Source organism: Ptychodera flava, chromosome 16 (genome assembly GCF_041260155.1).
Source record: "Ptychodera flava strain L36383 chromosome 16, AS_Pfla_20210202, whole genome shotgun sequence".
Taxonomy (NCBI): Eukaryota; Metazoa; Hemichordata; class Enteropneusta; family Ptychoderidae; genus Ptychodera; species Ptychodera flava.
In genome coordinates this window covers 33413772-33437889 of record NC_091943.1, presented here as the reverse complement: position 1 = coordinate 33437889, position 24118 = coordinate 33413772, and the positions used below count along the sequence as shown (strand labels likewise).

At 35.1% G+C, this 24118-nt stretch overlaps 1 protein-coding gene across 2 annotated transcripts; it reads left to right on the top strand.

The window, feature by feature from the left end:
* Nucleotides 1-259: 259 nt before the first annotated feature.
* On the top strand, nucleotides 260-23641 carry LOC139114650 (uncharacterized). 2 transcript variants are annotated; one of them, XM_070676488.1, is made up of 4 exons: nucleotides 260-1237; nucleotides 3691-3716; nucleotides 11636-12394; nucleotides 17851-23641. In XM_070676488.1, exons 3-4 carry the CDS (start codon nucleotides 11636-11638, stop codon nucleotides 17914-17916), a joined length of 825 nt encoding a protein of 274 aa, XP_070532589.1. In that variant the 5' UTR covers nucleotides 260-1237; nucleotides 3691-3716; the 3' UTR covers nucleotides 17917-23641. The 2 variants fall into 2 exon arrangements, with proteins under 2 accessions (XP_070532589.1, XP_070532588.1); XM_070676487.1 differs by lacking the exon at nucleotides 260-1237 and having other exon boundaries at nucleotides 1250-3716.
* The last annotated feature ends 477 nt before the right edge of the window (nucleotides 23642-24118 follow it).

Below are 24118 nucleotides of genomic sequence, written 5' to 3'. Positions count from 1 at the left end.
ATCATGTCAAAATTGTGTTTTCTGCAAAAGAAGTTTAAAAACTACACTTATGACAGATGTCGTTTACATATTTACACTCAAATAAGATGTGTTCCAGTGTTTCTTCTTGGCCACAAAACTTGATTGTGTGCTCTCAGAAGGCCCAAGTGGCAAGCGCCTGCAGCCAGCTCAGCGAGTTGTTTTGCGCCATCAACGGTAGCTTGAGACAAGTGAAGGTGACGTCATATCATCGGTTGAAGGTCAGACGCCATAGTGATTCTAAGGTAAGTACAAGCTTTGATTTGTGAATTTTTAAATGTACGATATCAGCGACGATAAGTGGCATCTACTGATTTTAAGTGGATAGTTAGTTAGTGTAATGCTTCGATCATTGCCGTCGTAGATTTATTACACCATTTGCGGATATAGAATCATAAGAAAAGCCACACATATTGAGTGTTGAGGGGAATGTTTATGGAAAGTTTTTGTAGTGGCGAACACAGCAATCGCCACCGAGCACGTGGGGATTATACAATAAGCCATAGGGACAATCAAATCGTGGAAGAGAAATTGATGCGACCGCACACTGTGTGGTTTTGTTGTTGTTGTTATTGTTGTTTGTTTGAGATTCGAGTGATTCACTGATTGTAAATCTGCAGTGTGTGAGCAATGTATGCTATATCAACTACGGCGGTTAGGTAGAGAACGTTCAGTATATAGCGTGTATGGGTTTGTCCGTAATCGTCGAAAGGTAAGCAGTTTAGAATCCAGTATGGCCGAAATAACATGCACTGTAAAAGTGAGGTATTTTACGACTTTCTTTTTCTGACGTTGTCTATCTCGTTTATTTGAAATTTGTTATGCAGCATTGGTTTGAATGAGTTTTGTTGTTCAAGGAAGTTTAATGTTTTGAATGGAGGTTGTCTAATTTTGTTCTACTCATACTGAATTCAGGGTAGAGTTCGTATTGGTTTTCCAGGTTGAATTGAAAGGCAGATATGTGTGTTGACATGTTTTGTATGGTACATATCTTTATTACATTGTGCTTTTTTCTTTCTTAGTTGTCTGTTGCAAATTTCGCACTGTGTAACTGATATCTTTGATACTTTCTCGCGAGTCGCTATGTCATTGATAATGGATAGTGTGTCATCAGCTTGTTTATGTAGCAGTTTTTCTTCTGGTATCTCACTGTTTTCTGATAATGTCATGCCTTCCATGCGAGATCTGTGTTGGAAGGATAAATTCAGGTGAACTAAAGGTCCGTGTTTGTGTTAATGATCAGTTTGATTTTTCTTGTGTATTGCAACATTCTTATGTGATGTTTATTTTGTTTTCTGTTTTTGTGGTAGCTTTGTTTGCTTCATATTAATATACTGATTTAAATAATGTTTGTAATTGTAGCGTGTTGTGTTTTTGGTGTTGATATATGTGTGTGTGATGATCTTTAAAATGGCTGTTTGGTATTGTCCCCATGACATCCACATATGTACATTGTTTACAACGTTTGCTGTTGCTGGAGTAATGTGTGTTAGGTAAAGCTGATTAACTGAATTGACTGAGATGTTGTTCTGCTGTTTCCTTTTATATTTATTCAGGATGCCCTCCATTTGTATAATTGCACATCTGTTACTGTTGTCTTTGTACAGATTTGTGTTCTCTTTGTCCTCAAAGACAGTGAGGTAACTGTTTGCATCGCCTATCATGAAATACCAACCATCACATTCTTGTTATTTCATTTGTATTGAGTGTGGTGTTGGCTGCAGTTCCTGTCTTCACGTTGATTGGTTAGTTTTCTTGGTAGTTACATTTGATTAGCTGTTAACTGAACACTGTAATTTGCTTGTGTATTCTGACAGTTTTACTTTTTGTGAGCTCAGAATGCTGTCTTGAATACTTCTGATGTGTTGATCAGGTGAAATTTTTGTAGTTGTATTTTTGGGCAATTTTTCGCATTGTTGGTCAAAATATTATTTCTCTGAAATCATTTGTGCGATTGATTTGCGACTTGGTATGCATGTTCTCAGTGGTAAATGTTCACTGTGGCCTCCCACATTGAATCAAATGTGAGCCAAGTAATAATGACGCTGTTTTTAGCTCATATTTGGTTTCGTATATAAATACCAAAAAAGCTTATATGATGAGTCTGTGGCGTCTGTATGTATGTATGTTGGTATGTATGTGCGGATGTATGTCCATCACACACAAAGGCTCCCATACCACCAAAGCTACCATCTCAGTATTTGGTGTACAGGTAGATGCAGGGGTTGAGACGTGACGTTCAAATGAACATGTAAGTGTCAAAAATGTGCAAATGAGGTAAGAAAAAGGGAAATCCTGCAAATATGCAGGAGTGATGGCATGCCAGTAAGAAACAGGCCAACTCCACTGACCTTGAGTCATTTCCTGTAATTGTTTATGAACTGTTACATATTAACAGACCTGCTCAAACCATAGACAGTAGAGGGGGGAAGACTGTCTATGCTCAAACTAAGAGGGGCTTGCTGTTTCTGCTGTGCATGTTGCTAAAGTTGACCTCCAGTACCTAAAGTTTCAGACCCTATTTACTTTTGTCATTCTTGTTTTTCTGGTTTAAATATTTCTTGTTGTTTTTCTGGTTGTACTGTGCAGAAATCATTGTCATAACATTAACGTAGAATTTTCCTCCACTGAACAGATAGAAACAACATTTATTGTTGATCTTTGGTACCCATACTGGTATGTACCAATTCTGATCAAATTTGAGTGACAACGTATAATTGCGGTATTTTTTAAGAATTGATAGGTTTTAATTGTCAGTGCATCAGCAATTTGTGATGTGATATTGAAAATATTGCAGGTAAATAGAGAATGTGTATTATAATGATTATGGAATGTTTGAAGTGTTTGAAGGCATGTAAAGGACAGTGTTGGCTGTTTCACTACAGCTGAAAATTATATTTATCATAAAATGCCAAGTATTTCTTGGGAAATAGTGCATTGTAGAAATTCTCCTAGAATGATGATGACTTCAAGGGAGATTTTGTAATGATTGTGTTATATAAAACTTAGACACAGAAAGTGACAAATGCATTTTGATGAATATTTTATTTGTAAGAAATTTTAGCTCAGAAGCGGGTGTTCTTTTTGTAGTGAGAGTAACAATCATAAATGTAACTATTGTTGTGGCCTTTTGTGTTTGTTTAAAACTGTGTGAAAAGACATTTAATGCTGAAGCACAGGAGTGTGAAAATTGATATGAATGTACATTTATCAGTAATTAGGGTATAGTGTTAGGACTTTATGTGTGCTTGGTACAACATGGTACCTTCAGTGTAGTTTTTCTATATACTGTGTGAGTATCAGACAAACAAATGAGACAAATAGGTTTAGAGAAAAAAATGTATGTGATCAAAAAAGGGAAAATTGGCAAGTAACTGCAGTTATACAAATTTAGAACACAGTTTGAACAATCTAAGATAAATTTGTGTGTCAACTGTTTGTTTGTGTGTGAGATGGATGTGTATAAGATATTATGGTGATGTGAAGATATGTTGAATATGCTAAATACTGTGGATGTTATACTGACAGTTCTATCAGTATGTATGAGAAATGTATGTGATATTTTGGAATGGTTGATGTTGTGATCCAAGTTTTGTGTGTACTATGATATTGAACATTATACTACATACTGAAATAGATGATTTGATAATTCTGTTGCTTGTTTCTTTTCAGTTTCTGGAAGCCAAACATTTCTCACGGTAAGTGTTGCTGATTGGTATAGTACATTTCCCACAGGCAAAGAGATGCAGATAGCACTAGGTGTATTACAGTTTGTGGTTAGCATCGACCTGTTGGCATGAGACAAACTAGACATATTGTCCAAATTGAGGTGTTGAGAACACTGTCAGGCATAACTATCAGCTAGGTGTATTGTCAGTGAACTGCAAAGAAAACAACTCTGCAAAAGCTGAAACATTGTCTTGTAGGTGGTCAGACATAGTCAAAACCACAAGAGTACACACATCCAAGCAAAACCTGCTGTCTATCAAGTATCAATTGCTGTCAAATGTAAGGTTTTTTTTTGCATTGACAGTTTTTGTAACTGGAAAACATACACTCATGCATTAGCAATTCTCTTCTCAACAACAAACTTCACTGCAATGGAAGTATGGTAAAAAATGCAACTTGCATTGCTGGTATGTAGGCTAGCATAGCAGAGGTGCTGCGTGTTTATTGACTGGTGTTGTTTTGACTATATTTGACATCCTGATAGATGTTGATTTTCTATGATTGACTCATATTAATGCCTTGCTGATAATTGCACCTAACAGGGTTTGAAACACCTTGATTTAGACAATACATCTAGTTTGTCTAATGGCAACGGGTCAATGCTAATAATTAATTGTAATAGCTTGTTGAAATTCATGTAGTTCATATAAACTTCATAGCATGTTGATAAAAATGTATATACATCAGAAGTTGTATTGAAACAGATTCATTGGCATGTTGTTTTGGTTAAAGGTGGGTGACTGGGAAAGGCCGTTTTTGAGATGTACTATGTAAGCTGTTGTGATAGGGTGTGAAAAATATCTTGTGTGACATGTCTTGTAAAACTTGTGAGATAGATTTGTATTCACATTTGTGTACCCGTATCAAGTCTGTTAGTTCATGGAGTACATATCTGGTACAATAATATGTGACTTACAAGTTTTGTACATTCAATTGTGTCAAATTGTTTAATTTTTAGTAGTTGTGTATAAACACATACAAGATGTACAAAAATTATCTGACCTGTCACACGTTATTTTTCACAGTCCTGTATATGGGCATGAACTACAGGTATAGTACATCTATATCTGAAGAGTACTCACTGACTGAGAACAGTAGTTCATAGTTAGTGAGTGGGCTAGCATGAGGTCACTCCTCTAGTCTCTATGATGTCAAGGACACTATGCTACCATCCCATCTGTTAACAATAGAGCAGGAAGTTGGAGAAAGGGAAGGGTAAATTTCACACTGATGCTGGGTTATCACTAGGGTGACAATGAGAAAGCCCACTGTCTGGCCGGTGCATGTGTGTGGTAGTGGTGCTTTGCTTATCTTATAGGATGGGAACTGTTGAGATACACTGCTGTGTTACTTGTGACATGTCAGGGCTTCTCATACCATTATACAACTTTGTATAAAGAGCAAAGTCTGACTTGTGTGAAGTAATATAATGTTTTACTGTTTGGTCTGTGAACTATTTTCGCAAAATATTGATGTAACCCGGCTTTACATCAGACAATGGAATCAGTGGTGATTCCCTTTATTTGTATTTGTTACGGTAAGTTTGCCTGTTGTTATGCAAAATTGCTAGTCTACTGGCAATGTGCAAAGGGAGGGTGTGAGTCAAACAGAAGTACAAATATCACCACCGTTTGGAGTGTGGTGCTGATGATGGTTATGTACATATAGTAATGTTTGATTGTAATGTTTGATTGTCATGCAAACAGGTGTTTTCTTGGTATGAATTGTAAGCAGACAATACCGTTAAGGATATATGTGCAGTAAAAGAACACATTTTTAGTCCCCGCGGACGAAGTCCGGCGGGGACTTATAGATTGGGTCCCGTCCGTGTGTCCGTCCGTCCGTCCGTCCGTCCGTCCGTCATCAACAGTTTCTCAGACACTGCCAAACCAATTTTGTTCAAACTTGGCACAAAGGCATAGCACTATGACCTACAGATGCACATCGATTTATTTTGCAATACGATCCAATATGGCCGCCAGGCGGCCATTTTATTACAATTTTTTCATGTACGGAGCCATAACTCAGACATGTTTCAACCGATTTTATTCAAAGTTGGTACAAGGACAATGACCAATGTCATACATATGCACATTGATTTGTTTTGTGATACGATCCAATATGGCCGCCAGGCGGCCATTTTGTTTCGATTTTTTCATGTACAGTGCCATAACTCAGGCATATCTCAACCGATTTTATTCAAACTTGGTACAAGGACATTGACCTATGTCATATATATGCATGTCGATTTGTTTTGTGGTACGATCCAATATGGCCACCAGGCGGCCATTTTATTACGAGTTTTTCATGTACAGTGCCATAACTCAGACATGTTTCAACAGATTTATTCAAAGTTGGTACAAGGACATTGACCAATGTCATATATATGCGTGTGGATTTGTTTTGTGATATGATCCAATATGGCCGCCAGGCGGCCATTTTGTTATGATTTTTTCGTGTACAAAGCCATAATTCAGGCATATCTCAACTGATTTTATTCAAAGTTGGTACAAGGACATGACCTATTCAAGGAATTGACCTATGGTATACGTATGCACATTGAATTGTTTTGTGATACGATCCAATATGGCCGCCTTGTGGCCATTTTTTTACGACTTTCCATGTCCTGAACAATAACTCAGACATGTATCAAGCAAATTTATTCAAAGTTGGTACAAGGACATTGATTATAGTATACATAAGTACATTGATTTGTTTCTGATATGGTCTGATATGGCCACATGGTAGCAATTTTGTTATGGTTTTTTTCATGTCGAGAGCCATAACTCTAGCAAGTCTCAACTGATTTTATTAGTTTGTACCTGGACATTGACTTATGTAATACATATACGTGTTGATTTTTTAAACAGTAAGATCAAATATCGCTGCGTGGCGGCAAATTTGTTACGATTTTCTCTTGTACTGAGCCATAACTCAGACATACCGGTATTTCCAACAGTATCATTCAAAGTTGGTACAAGGACATTGACCTATTTCATACATGCTCGTCAGTTGTTTCACATCATGTAGCAGTATCATGTCAATTATTGAAGTTTCATAATTAGGTTGATATGTCAGAAATACTGCATCAAATTTCATGAAACTTTGTACAGATGTTAAGCTCACATTGCTTTAACAGTGAAAAAGACATTTATCAGTGTCATTTTAATTAATTTGTAATTGCATATGTAATGAACTTTCCTAATTAGAGTGATATATCCACAAATACAACGTCAAATTGATGAAACTTGATACAGATGTTGATCTCATAGTGTTGTAAATACTACATTAAACTTTATGAAATATGGTACCGGTTATCTATTAGTGTTAGGATAGAATGAAAAATGTTTTGCAACATCCTGTCAACTAATTCCCAGTTGACTCATTTAATGACCTTTAGGATAGTGGCCTACATTGGTTTTATGTTTTTCATCACCATGGAACTCATTCTTGGCCATTGAGTGCCATCTGTATCAAAGTATTTTTATCACAGAACCTGTAATCAAAGTACCCATTAGCAAGCGGGGACTGGGTCATCAACGATGACTTGTCATTCTCCAGTAGGAGTCCGTGGGGAGATTGATGGAAAAATCTGTTATACTATTGTTATTTTCAGAAAATTAGTGCATAGTTCAGTCAAAAGAAAGTAAATTCAATGGATTAAAAAAGGTAATATGTGAATGGGTTTGATTGATTCTGAGATAATTTTCATGAAAAGATTTCTTCCATGGGAAAAGCATTGGTGGAAAAGTACTTTGAGTATTTTTCTGGTTTATAAATTCGCAGTACTGTATTTTTAGAACAGGCATGGTGAATGTCCTATTTTATTGTTGATGTTGACAATGCATAAAAGAGAATATATAAATTTATTACATGCCTCGTATATCAGACGTTGCGCGCTCCATAGGATTCAATGGTAACTCGCCGATGACGTAGCAGGCAGGTAGATAGTCATCACTGGACTGAAAGTGAACCGGAACTATTTTCAACTTAAAAACTTTTGGAATTAAAAGTCTTGAAATTTCATGTTTTGCACAGAAAATCTGGTTTTTGGGAAATTTCTCGTAAAAATATTGATAAACCGCATAACAGTAGTTTAAATATATCAATGCGCCATTCGATGATGAAAATCGTTCTATTTTAACCGTTTTTTGTCTAAAATGAAAATAAAGCATTTGACTATAATTTGCAAATAAACGTAAATATTTTTGGTGCAAACTGTGTAAGAGAGGCATGTAATAAAAACATTATAGCCCAAACAAGGGACTATGTACCCTTGGGGCAGGAGACAATTTGCCCTCCTTACGTCGGGCAAATGGTCACCTACCCTCGGGCACATAGTCCCATGTTTGGGCTATAATATATATTATTACAGTGCTCCTACTTTTATTGATCACACATCGTTAATGGGATTACTTCAATGCAAAATCTGTATTTGTCCATGTTAGCATCCACAAATAGTCAAGGTCATACTGCAACATTCTGTTGTTTCACACAATTTGAGGGAGATTGTCGGGTGGATATTGAATTGTAGGGGAATAAACTAAATACTTTTCAGAACAAATTGTGTGTTCTTGTCAGTCATTGAATTTGTATCACAAGATGGTGGAAGTAGACCATGGTATAAATGTGGCATTTTCCTTATGATGCTGTTATGGAAATTTCAGTATTGCAATGTTTGATATCCTTGATGGTTCTCTGATCTGACAAGTAATTATACGAACTGTAACGATGCATTATACTCTCCTAACTTTTGTGTTTTTGAGATCAACTTGGGTAGGAGTATGTATGTATGTATGCATGTATGTATGTATACATGTACCATTATGTTTGTATGTATCAATGTATATATGTAAGGGCTGGTGGTGTACTGTCATACAAATATATATGGGAATGTTCTGCCTGAGTGGGTTACTTTTTCACAAACAAATCCCCAAAGATGGGTTGACTTTTCATCTGAAAAACTACTAAACATAACAAAGCAAATGTAGTGTGGCTGGAAAAACCATCACATCTAACAGAATTCCGGTGAAAATTCTCAAAATTTGTCAAAAAAATCCCTAACAGTGGATCAGATTTTCAAAATGTATTTGATAGATATTTTTAATTGGGGTGTTAGAACCCCAATGAAAATATCAGTATTCTTGTTCCACCCAGGACTTGACATGCCAAGTACTAACTGAATTTCAGCTAGGATTTGGTGTAGTCTTTGGGCTGCCATTTCATGGATTTTGGTAGCCCATGAGAAAAGTTGGTAGTATGTAGACTTGGGACTACCACTAATTTCAAGCCCTGTATGTCTGCTTGTATGTCTGTCTGTATGTGTATGTATGTTTGTATATGTGGTCCCTAAATGACCTTACATCCTGATATTTTTGTTGTGTGTGGCATCACACAACATTCAACTTTTCTCCCTTTTGTAACAGAAAATTCATATTGTGGTTTTTGGTTGAGTTAGAGTGCACAAAGTGAGTCATATGGTTGACTGTTGCAGAACTTGAACTCAGAGAAGCACAGTGATACCACCAAAAATGCCAGGATGTAAGGATCACTCAGGGCTATGGCATTGGCCAAATCGAAAGAAGGTGCTATATGTATAGCTAAACATCCGCTATTACCAAACCATGCTACAAACAACACTGGGAGCTATATGTATGTCTCAAGTATACGTATAGCTAAACAAGTTATAGAAAATTGCTGAATAAGGAAAGCATGCAGTGTTGATAACAAAAAGTCTAACATTTTCAGTTTAAGCAGAAGACATAATTGTTTGAATAAAAGTAAAAAAAAAACATGAAGATTGTCTATTATTTATGTACAAGTGTTTACTAGATAAACTACAAATTAGTTAAAAGGTTTGTGAAACATGAGACGTATGTTTGTATGTATGTACCTTTGATGTATGTACGTACATACTCATGTATGTATGTATGCATATATGTATGTATGTATGTATGTATGTATGTATGTTTGATGCGTAAATTCGCATGCAGACACACACGCATACGTATGTACATACGTATGTATGTACGTACATACATATATATGTATGTATGTATGTATGTATGTACGTATGTATTTATGTACATATGTACGTGCAAGTTTGCATGCATGGGTGTGTGTAATATTCATGCATGCATTATAAATACATGAATGGATGTCTTTCATTTATGTATGTATAAATGCAAGTGTGATTATATGTATGCATACAACTATGTATATCTATAATGTATTTATGTATGTACATATGTATGTATGAATGTATGTATGTATGTACGTTCGTACATATGTATGTATATACGTATGCATGTACGTACGTATGTACACACGTACATACATTCCCATGCAGAAACACACGCACGCAGACATATGTACATATGTATGTATTAATGTATGTATGTATGTATGTATGAACATATTTATGTATATATGTATGTATGTATGGACGTATGTATGTACATAAGTGCGTATGTATGTATGTTTGTTTGTATGTACTTATATACACACACATGTACGTACATTCATATGAAGCTACACCTGCATGCATGCATGCATTAATGTCTGTCTTTATGTATGTATGTAGGTATGCTGGCATGTATGGATGGATGGGATGAATGTGTACGTGTGGATGAATTTATGAATATATGCATGCATGAATATGTATGTATGTATATACATATATACCATTATGAAAATGCATGCATGCATACAAGCAAGCGAGGGTGCGTGTATGGTGTGTGTAATATGCAGGCATGCATTATAAAGTGCTTGTATATAAAAGCATGTGTGATTATATGTATGTATACAACTATGTATGTCTATATACTGTATAGATATAGATATATAGATATATTGTATCTATGTATAGATGGAGATACCTATTCTTATATATATATATATATATATATATATATAAGAATAGATAATTCCATGTATACATATCTATATATACATAAATACATATACATACATATACATATATATATATATATATATATATATATATATATATATATATATATATATATATATATATATATATATAATATATATATACACACACACATATATACATACACCTGAATGGATGTACAATGCAATTAGACATGTGAACATGTATGAATGTGTTCTTATGGATGTACATGAACTTGTGTGTGCAGCTAGATGTGTGCACATATATGTATGTATGTATATGTATGTATGGATAGATGTATTGATGTATAATATACATGTATAAATGTGTATAAGCATATGTGGTAGTTCATGTATTATTGTATGTATCTTTGTATATATTGATGTTTTTGTGTATATATGTATGTCTTTGTGTGTGTGTGTGTGTGTGTGTGTGTGTGCATGGATATCTGTGAATGTGTGTATGCATGTCCATATATATGTATGCATGTACATTTAATTTTGTATATGGGTATGAATGAATGCACACATGCATATATGTGTCCATACATGGATGTATAGTATACATGCATTATAGATGCATGATTGGATGTACATGAATGTATGTCTGTATGGATATTGAGTTTGTATCGGTATTTATAATGTATATGGATAAGTCTTGGTTTTGGTATCCACACTTCGCTCCATGTATTATGGATGTGGACATTGTACTTTGTTTTTTTGTTTCAGAGTTTGATTTGCCAAATATAGTGTATACTAAATTCATTGATGAAATGACAATGTAAACTGAAATTTAACATTAAATTTAACATTGTAATATCAATGTATGATAAGTATGTGAGAGAATCTAGTCTTGTGTTGGCTCAAAAGTGACTGTATAGTAAGGTAGAGATTGCTTGAAAATGAAGCTAGTATAAACCTCAATTTTCAATGAGTCAATAATTAAATTAAACTTACATGTTTTTATATATTGCAGATGCCCCGCACTAAGTACTGGAAGAAGAATAGAAGCCTGAAGAAAGAGGATCCTGCCCTCTTAAAAAGCAGGAAAGGCCCTATGGAGGATCCTGACCTCTCTAAAAACAGGACCATACCCATAGAGGATCCTGACCTCTTCCAAAACAGGACCAGCCCCATAGAGGATCCTGACCTCTTCCAAAACAGGACCAAACCCACAGAGGATCCTGACCTCTTCCAAAACAGGACCAATATCCGTAAGGATCAGAAATATAAACTTATCCGTAAGGATCAGACATATAAGCAATTCCAAAAGGATGAGACATGTAAGCAAGTCAGAAACGATGAGACATTTCAGAAAGTTCATAAGGATCAAACGTGTAAGCAAATCTGTAATGACAAGAAGCTGGATACTTCAGTGAACATTGTTGATGACTTTAAAGATCCTGTCTATCTACAGAGCATTTGTAATGATGCAATGTTTGATGAACATGAAAAGAAGTGTAACATAGACAGTGAAAATGTTGAAATGTTGCCATTCATCAGTAGTCATGAAATCCAAAACGACAGCAGAACTAATGATAAAGTTGAAAAGGACCAGAGAATTGCAGGTGCATTTCAAAAGGAAAGGACAATAGAATATCATAAAGACATTGAAAAAGAGATGGAATCATTCCATGGACAAGTAGAAAACCACTCCAATAGAGTTAATAAAGAGTGCTTCAGTGATGGTGACTCTACAAAAGAACAACGTCAAAAGGAATGTACTGAGAGCAAAGTAAGTACCATTGTACAAGATACAAAGAGTGATGATGTAATGTGGGTAAGTGAAAGAAGGGAATCTGACTTCCCATTTTGTCCTTTGACAGTGTCTGTCTGTCAACGGTTGTGTGTAAAACTTGGAATAGAGTATAAAGGTAATGTTGGAATTGTTGACAAGGTTCATAATATTGAAGTGGGAGAACCATGTAAAATTAAATCAATTGAAGGTGATGGCAATTGTTTGTTCAGAGCATTATCATATGCTATCAGCGGAACTGAGGATAATCATGAAACAGTAAGATTGGCTATTGTAAATCACATGATTCTGAATAGTGAAGTATATGATGGTTATATGAGGGAGGAATTCAGTTCTGTTTCAGACTACATAAGTAAGTCAAAAATACAACAGCTTGGTGTATGGGGAACAGAGACAGAAATTCTGACCGCTGCCGAAATGTTTGGCATAAATGTATACACTTACAGTGCAAATCAGTGGCTGAAATTTTCTTGTAGTCTAATTAATGAGACCAATATTGATACTGGTGAAGGTATATACCTTAATCATTTAAATCAAAATCACTATGAATTTGTCAAATGTGTCAGGTTGCCACATTGCCGAGTGTGTTCTTTGGCAAACAGTTGTGACCAAATAATCGCTAATGTTACTTCGAAGAGGGAAAGTAATATGGCACAAGCAGCAGATTTTAACTGCTGCATCTCTGACAGTAATAAGTATGAAGCAGATGGTTATAAGAATGTAAAGAAATTATTTGACAGTCTTGATGAAACTTCAAGTGAGCAAAGTGTTACATCAATGAAACGAAAACGTATTGGTGAACGGTTGCGTAAGAAATTAAGACGAGAAAAATATGAACTGAAAAAAAGTGTAAAGAGTGCAACAAATATATGTTATGATGTAAAACATAGTAAAGCTGCTAGAGAGTATGAGTTATATCATGGAAATTCTGAATTTCGAGAGAAAAAGAAGACAGAAAGTCAGATGAAATACTATGGAGACAAGGTCTACCAACAGGTGAGAATTGAACAGAATAGAAAAAGATATCGAGAAGATGCAGAGTACAGAGAAAGAAAAATATTGCTAAGTTCAAGAAAATATCTTCGAGATGCTGAGTTTCGAGAGGGTAAAAAGGCAAAATTTGTGAAAAGATATGAGGAAGATGCTGAATTTAGGGAAACAGAGAAATCACGATTTTCAGAAAGATACCAGCAAGATTCAGAATTCAGGGAAACAAAAAAATCACAGTTGTTAGCAAAGTATAAAGAAGACCATGAGTTAAGAGAAACTAAGAAAGCTCAGTGTGCTTCACACTTCAAAGAAAAGTATCAGCAAGATTTTGAATTTAAAGAAGCATCGAAAGCACGATTTGTTGGTCGATATGACAAAAATAAAGATTTTAAACAACATGTATTGGATAAAAGTAAGATGAATAGGTTAAATGCTAGACTGAAATGTGAAAATATGGAACATGTTATTTTCGCTTTCAGAAAAGAATTGTCAAATGTTCCAAATTGTGTTTGCTCTGTTTGCAATAGACGGCTGTTCAGAAAGCAAGTACTGCTATGTACTAAAAAGACATATTGTTCTAAAGCAGGGATTTGTAAAACCATCGCCAACAAATGTATAACGGATGAATATGTGCATAAATGCAGCCATTTGTGTATGGAAGATTGTCCAATTAAGAATAGTGCAGCTAGTAAATTGTGGATATGTTACACATGCCACAACAAGCTTTTACAGGGACAAATGCCAGCTCAAGCTGTTGCAAACAATCTTGAAGTAAAGCCAATCCCATATGAACTAAATTGCCTGAATGGTTTAGAGCAACACTTGATTGCATTACACATTCCATTTATGAAGATGTTAGCTTTACCTAAAGGTGGACAGAATGGTGTTCATGGACCTATAGTATGTGTGCCATCTAATATAGAGAAGGCTACTAGTATGTTGCCTCGATGTGAGACAGGTGATCAGATGATAAAGGTGAAACTGAAACGTAAACTTAGTTATAAAGGTTGTTACCAGTATCAGTTTGTCAAGAAGGGTCATGTAAAGAATGCTTTGGAATACCTGCAGAGGAATAACAAGTTGTACAGGGATATAAAATTTAATGTGGATTGGGAAAACACACTTGAAAAACAAAAAGAAGATAATTCAGATTCTGATGAAGATGATGGGTTGTTAGACACAGACAATGAAAATGAACCTGATCAAAATGTTCATGGAATGTTTGTTGACACCTGTTTTCAACCAGTTGATATAGGTCAAGATATTCTTGATTATCACTTTGAGGATATTGTTTGTGTTGCACCTGGAGAGGGTAATGCTCCTGTTAGACTTTTGATGGATGAATGTAATGAAGCGAAATGCTTTCCTGTTTTGTTTCCAACTGGTTCACCAACATTTCATGATGATCGAGAGGTAAGATAACATTAGGTCGATACCTGCAAAGTCGTTTAATGAATGCGAGTAACAGGTTTGCAAAGAGTATAGATTACATATTTTTTGCACAGTATCTTGCAGAAGTAGAACAGGTTGTGTCAAATGTGTCAATTGCCTTGAGGAAGGGAAGTGCTCATGCTTGTGGTAAAAAAGTGACCAGTGTTGTTCTAACAAACAAAGAGTCTTTGAAGGAAATTTTGAAGTGTGATGAAGGTTACAAATTTCTGAAGCCAATCAGAGGAACCCCTCCTTATTGGCAAGCAACACAGAAAGACTTGTTTGCAATGATAAGACAACTAGGCATACCAACATGGTTTTGTTCCTTTTCTGCTGCTGACCTAAGGTGGACAGAAGTAGTTGAAACAATACTTCGTGAGCAAGATGATACACGTAATGCTAGTGATCTTAATTGGTCTGAGAAATGTGCTATTTTGAGGGCAAATCCTGTAACTGCAGCAAGAATGTTTGATCACAGATTTAATTGTTTCTAAATGAAGTCATAAGGTCACCAGCAAACCCTATTGGAAAGATTAAAGATTATTTTTATCGAGTGGAGTTTCAACAGCGTGGTTCACCACACACACACTGTTTATTTTGGGTTGAAAATGCTCCAAAAGTTGACAAAGATTGTGATGAAGATGTTGTTGGATTTGTTGACAAATATGTAACATGTGACATGCCATCTGTGGATGAGGATGAGGAATTGCATGAGATTGTAAAGACAGTTCAGACACACAGCAAAAGGCACTCAAAATCATGCATGAAAAAGGGTACTACATGTAGATTTAACTTCCCAAGACCTCCTTCCAAGGAGACATTCATATGTCGCCCAGGTGACAGTGTAGATAGTGAAAATAAAGATGATGATGAAAAGTCAGAGACTGATAATGTTGTACCAAATCTGGCCAATAAATTTGGAATTGAAGTGCCACAGGTAGAGCTAGACGATACAGCAATTGGCAAGATGATCGCTACAAAAATCTTAGAAAGAGTTTGGGCATTTGTCTGTGACGAGAAGAAGGAATTTCAATCTGTGGATGCATTATTTAATGCAGTTGGAATATCGCAGGATGTGTTTGAGAAAGCATATGCGCTTCGTTCAAAGAAGACAAGTTTAGTTTTAAAACGTAAGCCGAATGACCTCTGGGTCAATCAGTACAATGCTTATCTCCTTCGTTGCTGGAATGCAAATATGGATATCCAGTTTGTTGTAGATGCCTATGCCTGTGTTGTGTATATTGTTTCATACATCTCAAAAGCCGAAAGAGAAATGGGTTTACTGTTGGAACATGCTCAAAGAGAGGCTACTAAAGAGGGCAATTTGGATGCAAAATCTGCACTGAAACAATTGGGTAGTGTATATCTGCACAATAGAGAAGTAAGTGCTCAGGAGGCTGTATATAGAGTTTGTGGATTGAAGCTAAAACAATGCTCACGGAAAGTTCAGTTTATTGCTGTAGGAGAAAATCCTATCAAGATGAGCTTACCCTTCAGTGCAATACAGAAAAAATTGAAAGGAGAACAAATCGATGAAGAATCAATCTGGATGACAAGTATTGTTGATAGATATAAAAACAGACCAAACAAGAAAGAGTTTAACTATATGTGTCTTGCTAGTTTTTGTTCAGAATATAGAATTGTTTCAAGTACAGAAATGTCCAATGTAAAAAGTAGGAAACATAAGATGCCTGTTGAGAAGTTGCAAAATGGTGCAGGATACATGCAAAAGAGATCTAGGACTGAACCAGCTGTAATTAGATACCCAAGATTTTCAGAAACCAAATATCCTGAGAAGTATTTTCAAAGCATCCTACAACTTTTCCTGCCCTATCGTGTTGAATCTCAACTGAAACCTAAGACTTTTGAAACATATCAAGATTTCTATTGTAATGGTGCAGTGAAATTTCAAGGTGGCTGTTTGGAAAAGGTGAAAGTGATAGTAGATAGCAACAAAGCTTTATTTGAGAAAGATACTGATGCAATCGATATGGCTGAAGAAATGTTGGATATGAATGGTCCATTAGAGGATGCATGGGCTGAAATATGTCCAGAAAGTGAATTAGAAAGAATGGAATGTCTTGAATCACGTAGAAATTGCCTTGATAATGATGATTTTGATGAGGCAGATATTCCTGATTTAGTGCAAAAACCACGTGGTGATTGTCATGTAGAAGTATCCACATCTTCACTACCAAGAGTAAAGGTTGAAGCAATGCTCCGATCATTGAACAGGAAACAATCTGAAGTGTTTTACAAAGTTAGGAAATGGTGTTTAGACAAGAGCAATGGCAAGCATCCAAAGGCATTTAATGTATTTGTTAGCGGTGGTGCTGGCACTGGCAAAAGCCATTTAATCAAAACAATTTATTATGAAGCAACACGAATACTGGCACGTATATTGCCAAAACCTGATGATGTTTCTGTACTATTAAGTGCACCTACAGGTGTTGCAGCGTTTAATATTGGAGGCACAACTTTACATAGTGCATTCTCAATTGCTGTAGATTCAAAGTTGCCGTATCTACCTCTGCGTGAAGAAAAGATAAACACTCTTCGTAGTAAATTGGAAAATCTTCAAATTTTAATTATCGATGAAATTTCCATGGTGGACCGCAAATTGTTGCATTATGTTCATGGAAGATTAAAGCAAATTAAACAAACTTGCAGTTCTACTGCATTTGGAAATGTATGTGTCATAGGAGTAGGGGATTTTTATCAACTGCCTCCTGTAAAAGGCAATCCATTGTGTATTGACAATGAAGCGGTTAGTTTATGGAAAGATAATTTCCGCATTGTAGAATTGACAGAAATTATGAGACAGAAAGAGTACGAATTTGCAGAGACACTGAATCGATTGAGGGTTAAAAAGAAAAGTGACGAATTGGCACCAAAGGATTTTGAGATGCTGCAAAGCCGTGTAACTGGCGAGAAATCTGATGCTATTCACATTTTTGGTACCAATGCTGAAGTGAATAATTGCAATGTTACAATGCTTCATTCTTTGTGTACAGATCCTGTGTGCATTGAGGCTGAAGATTATAGTAGAAATACTACAAGTGGCAAAATGGACAAAATAAAAGGACATCATGCCAAAGTATACAGAAAGGATTTGGCAAAGAGTCTTACAATTGCCATTGGTGCTCGAGTGCAGCTGACCCACAATATTGACATATCTGATGGACTGGTAAATGGTGTCTTTGGAACTGTGTCTCACATTGCATTTACCACTAGTCAATGCTTTCCATCAACAGTGTTTGTTGTATTCGATGATGCAAAAGTTGGTGTAAATTTACGTAGAAAAAAAGTGATACCATCAGGTATGGAAGAAAATAGCACCCCTATTGAACCATATGAAGTTACTGTCGCACACAACGGCGGAATTAGGAAACAATTCCCAGTGAGACTAGCCTGGGCGTGCACTGTCCATAAAATCCAGGGAGTGACGAAGAAGAAACAGTTGTTAGCTTGAAAAAGATGTTTGCAGCTGGACAAGCTTATGTAGCTTTAAGTAGAGTGACATCATTGGATGGACTTGTCATTGAAGATTTCCAACCATCCTCAATATATTGTAATGAAAAAATTACAGATGCCATTGCTGAAATGCCACCATTTCTCAGTGAGCCAGATTTAACATTTGAGGGACGTTTTTCCTGCTCCTTGATATTGCATAACATACAAGGGCTGTGCTCACATATTGAAGATATTCGTAATGATAGTCTATTTATGGAGTCTGACTGTATTTGTTTGACAGAAACATGGTTATCTGATGATCAACAGCACTTTGATCTGGAATTAGATGAGTTTACATTTAATCATCAACCAAGAAGTAAATCATATGACCAATATAACAAGAATACTGCAAGCTTGCTCTCTCAGTGCCATGGTGGTGTTGCAGTATATTGGAAAACATCAATGTCATGTGAAATTTTGCATCCAGGTATCTCTAATTTGGAATGTATAACATTTTGTTTGAATGATGTAAATGTGAAAGTGGCCATTATATACAGACCAGCATCATATAGTGCCCCTACATTTAGAAAATTCTTACTACTTTTGATAAAAGAAATGGACAAATATAAACATACAATAATAATGGGTGATTTTAATGAAAACTTGTTTGTCTCAAAATCAACAGTTACTTTAATGGAAGAACATGGCTTCAAGCAATATGTCTATCAAGAAACCACAGAACTTGGCACATTGATTGACCATGTTTATGTGAAAGGAATCGACAGTGTAAAAGTTGAAGTTATACCAAGATATTTCAGTTTTCATGAAGCTGTTAGGATTCAAATTTGTTGAATTGTGCCGTCCCAATGAGGAAGCTCTCTGCAGCGAGAGCTTAGGGAGTTTGGTACTAGACGGCCTCCCAATTTTTTTATTTATTTTTTTATTTATTTTATTTATTTATTTATTTCATTTATATATTTGTTTATTTATTTATTTTATTTATTTTTTAGGACATTCATAAAGTATGTAATGTATGGGGTGGTCACTTTGCATCAGACAGGGGAATCTTCAAAAACATCAGAAAAAAATTGTTAGGGTTAGAGAGGTTACAGCTTATTTGGTAATACAATGTGGAGGATAATTTAAGAAATATTTTATAGAAAGTCTTTTCATCCCCGTAGATGGAAACTGACCACCTTCCTGTATATAAGTTAGGGACTATGATGAAAAATGAAATTAAGAGATATGGCTATGACGGACTTAAGAATTGAAATAAGTGCATGCAAATATTGTATTTGTTATGTGATTTTTATGTATTTGACCTAAAAGAAATGCTTTTATTTAGATGTTGCCATTAGTTGCTATAGATACTCTAATGAAATACAGAAACTTCTTGACCTCGCTGATGTTCCCATAAGACTAGATATAACTGGACTACAAAGGAGATTTTGTTTGAATATCACATGAAACTGGTCCAATAATCATTTTAATGCAAGGAAATTCAGTTTCAACTGGTTTAATGCTAACAAATTTATTTAGGTGATCTATAGTGAGAAAGTATTGTGGTCGCTGTAGTATAGTACTCTAATGTTTATTTTACTACAATCAATGTTGACAAAGGTTAGTCACTAATAATTGATGATGCAAAACTGTTGCATATGCAGCCACTGTACATTCTAGATGAACTTCTATAGATCACCTACTGTATTAATATCTGAAAAATGAGTTTGACTGTATTACTCTTAATGAGTGAGACATGGGAGTGTCCCAGTCAACAAGCCATTGATCTTTTCACAATGACCTGCATACAATTACAGATTTTGTCTGTAGTATGTGTGTTGTCAAAAAGGTAGACATTCTGCTCCAAATTGAACGACTGCTTCTTGAAATAGATGATTCAAAACGGAAAAGACTACTGATGTTTGAAATAGCTGGCCCAAACTTGAAAAGTGGTGGCCTTTATAGTCAGTAATTTAGAGCCCTGTATTACTTAACAATACATGTACATACTTTATGAATGTTCCAAGTTTGCAATATTCTTTTGCATTGTTGGCTGTAGACTTATTTACTTATTTAATCATATTTATTATTTAATTTTAAGAGCTATATCCTATAGTAAGCAAAGAAATTTAATAAGGTGTGTTTACAAGTCCACATTGCAAGTGGTAGCTAATGTATGAGTTCTTTTACATGAAATACTGGAAATGATGTCTGTTGAACTTGTGTGAAAAGATGAAGCAAAACTCATGGATGTGCTGACGCAGTTTGTTGTATTTTTAAAGGAATTTATCTTAGAAGCATGAGCATCTGACTTACTGATTTTCATAGCTGTCAGAGCATGCTATCAATGTGTTTGCCATACAAATGTTAAACATTACATAATGAACAAAATGTTTGCCAGTTGTAATATCTATATAAGTTGTGGCTGGCTAGAGCATAGTCTTGCTTTCCAGACCTTAGAGGCGTCACTTTGACATAATATCATAGTAAGGTGTACTGCAAGCAGTTGGGAGTATGACCTTAGCATCAAGCTGCAAAGTGAGAAGAGTGAGTCACAAAGCAACAAGGATATGTGGCGACTACAAATATTCATATTTTAGGATATTTATAGCCACCAATTTAATAGAAAGACAATGGAGACACTGGTTAAAACCGTTGTGCATATTCAAGACAAGGCACTTGTAATAACAACAAAGAACAAGATAAATCTGAGAGTGTTTAAGAAACTCATCGCAAGTGACTTTTAGACAATCAACTGATATATCAATGATTCATATAAACTTTCAGGGATTCCTTCAAGTTATTGACATACTAGAAAACTGCTAACACTAGACAAACACCATAGCTAGTTCAACCCAACAAATGGAGCTGTACAGCACAATTGAAGAAAGCAATTGATTGTTGCAGAGAAAAGGTCTTGATAAAGTGTGTGAGATACAAGCACATTGAAGTTATTGCCTTTTTAATATGTGGAAAAAGACATGCTACATTAACTTGTTGGCTGGTATGGAAAGCATTGGTACGATACATACAAAAACAATTACAAGATCATGTCTAATGCCACAGCAATAGAAGGGAGTTGCTACATGACAGTGAAACAGAAAATAGAGATGGAAGCTGCCACTTCATGTTTTGAAGTGTCAATGTCTCGTGCTTCAATATAGGGAGATTCAGAAACTATGACATTATATACCATATCATGAAATACTTTGCAGAATTTTCATCAATTAAGTACATTGTATGGTTACATGGTTATTGGTTCTTTAAAGAAAAATGGTTTATATATTTGTCTGACATATGGTGCATATCTTTGCCAGGTGTCAATCATGTGCCAATTACTTTGTTAGTTGAGTTTCAAAAGACCTCATTTCTATTGTGAATGAATCTTTATGATGTGTTCTGTTTGTTGTGTAAAAGTCCGAAACCATTCATTGAAGGTTCAAGGATTTTCCAAACGTCAGCAAAGAACTGAGGATATAAGTTTATAAATGTACTATGGAAGACTCACGTGTAGTTTCTCAACATGTAGTTTAAAGGGTCAGAACAGTTCAAAACAAAGTAAATTCACATTTTTTGTCAAGTTATGATATATAACCATGCTTCATGGTCTCTCTATATTTTCAAGGAAGTCTTCAACTTTGTTGATAGTCTACAACAATGTAGTCTTGACAAGTACAATGTAACTGATATCACAATGCAGCATGATTCTGTGCTGCTGGAATCAACCTGACATGTACACTTCTTTTGGCTTTTAAATGAATATTCAACCTGGGCATGCTGATATGTAATATTTGAATATAGTGCTGTGCCTGCCCAATTCACATTATCTCAATGGAATACATCATTGGTAGTCTGGAAAGCAAGACTAGCTGGAGCATGGCTTAACGTGCAGAAAGATGATGCCACACTTGGTATAATGTTATGATGAGTTCAAACAGGCTGTGTGACTGCATACTGAGTGTTTGTGCTTTTTGACAGTTTTAAAGGCTGGATACCATGGTAGTATTATACATTAAATTATACCATACCAGTATATTGATCGGACAAATGCAGCCATCTAATTAATCAAGACATTAAAACAATTTGGTATATTCATGATATAACACAGTTAGCACATTTGCAAACTCCATGCCAGAGTTTCAATATATTGTTATGATTTAATAGCAATATATCACACCCAGAGACCAGATACCAATGGGTTTTGACCAGTTCACTTTAGACATGCACTCACTACGGCTCATGCATTTATGTCATGAAGTGGTCAAATTTCATTGTATATACTGTTGCTTGGTGTAGTTTATTGCTTAAATATACAGCAAGTCACTTACCAAACACAGCATATTTTGCTCAAAAATAATTTTTTTGCAAATATTTATTCAAGTTTAATAAATTTATTGACCCAAAATTAAAATATTGGTTGGGTTCACCTTTTAGCTTCTTGAACATATGAGATAAAGAAGTGTCAATTTATGCAAATATATGCATATTACCCAATTTCCTGGCTTCTTTTTCCTCCAAAGTTCGAAATTTCAAAAGAATTTAACTCCACTCTGGCTGGCACAAATTTTCTGAAATTTTCACATTATGTTCGTTAAATACTGTATAACAAAAAGACTATTTTGTTTTGCAATAAAGTTATTACATTTGAATAAGAGGCATTTTAATTTTTCTTATCATGATTTCAATCAATTTTTTGACTGTCAGTGTTTAAACCCTTGCCATTTTAGAATGAAGATAGATAATGCAAAACAAAATAGTCCTTTTTTACTACGTATACTGTTCTTTAAAGTGAAGTATTACATTTCTAAAATTAGCATCAAGTTTTTGACTTAAATTAACTGTTATCATTAGTATCGAAATTGAGGATTTTTACGCCAAATATACACCCACTTCATCTTTTCACTAAACTACTGCCATCTACTTTTTGAAAATATATAGTTTGAGGGGGTTTCCTTGTCATCTTTGATGAGAGATGTTGCTTTGAAAAAACTGTGTTGGTAACACGCAGCTCAACCTTAAGAGATAACTTTCATGATCAAAATTGTTACACCTATTGGAACAGTGCAGTATGACTTTCTTCAGTCTGTGTTCATTATTAGCTACTCAATGATTGTAATGAAATAATATGGTGATACATCTACTGTGAAGAAGAGTTTCTAATATCATTCTGTTTTACTTTTTGTTAGTACTGTATGGTGAAACTTCAAGTAGGAGTAATTGCTCAAAATGAAATATTTTTGTTATTATTGAATTTTACACATTTATGTAATAATGATTGTGTTGTTAGTGTTCTTCCAAGTCTTAATAGCTATGGCTATCCACTGAGTTTAAATAAAGGGAGTTAAAATCTCATCATTAGTCAAGGCTCAGTCACTTGCATATCACAATTTTTTCTTCTTTATGCTGTAGTTAACAGTGAATTTCTCTCCTTAAGGATAGTATGAAACATCACTCCCTGCTGTATTATCTGATAGACAGAACTTGATATCAGAATTCATGGACTTTATCATGTTGATTGCGTGTGTTGGTTTTGGAGAAGTAGATTTTTGAAGATAAAATCACAATTTCCTCAAAATCCTAAATGGCGGCAAAACCATGTGACCGATAAAAATGCCTTTCACAAATATGGTGTTCCATCATACCGAATATGAAGGGTGTGGCACTTGTGGTTACGTAGTTATGAACATATACGTATATTTAAGGTCAAAGGTCATCGAGGTCACATTGTATTGCTAAGTTATGCCTATATACCAAAAATCAGACTTCTAGCTCTATTGGCTTGCCCAGAATTAGATATGTGCATATTTAATGAGGTACCGGATATGGCAT

What these genes read in the sequence shown, in the direction of transcription:
- LOC139114650 (XM_070676488.1), top strand. Translation starts at nt 11,636, where the DNA reads ATGCCCCGCACTAAGTACTGGAAGAAGAATAGAAGCCTGAAGAAAGAG. An exon ending in AGGAATGTACTGAGAGCAAA is followed by an intron (nt 12,395 to 17,850) that starts GTAAGTACCATT and finishes CTTTGTGTACAG; the next exon opens with ATCCTGTGTGCATTGAGGCT.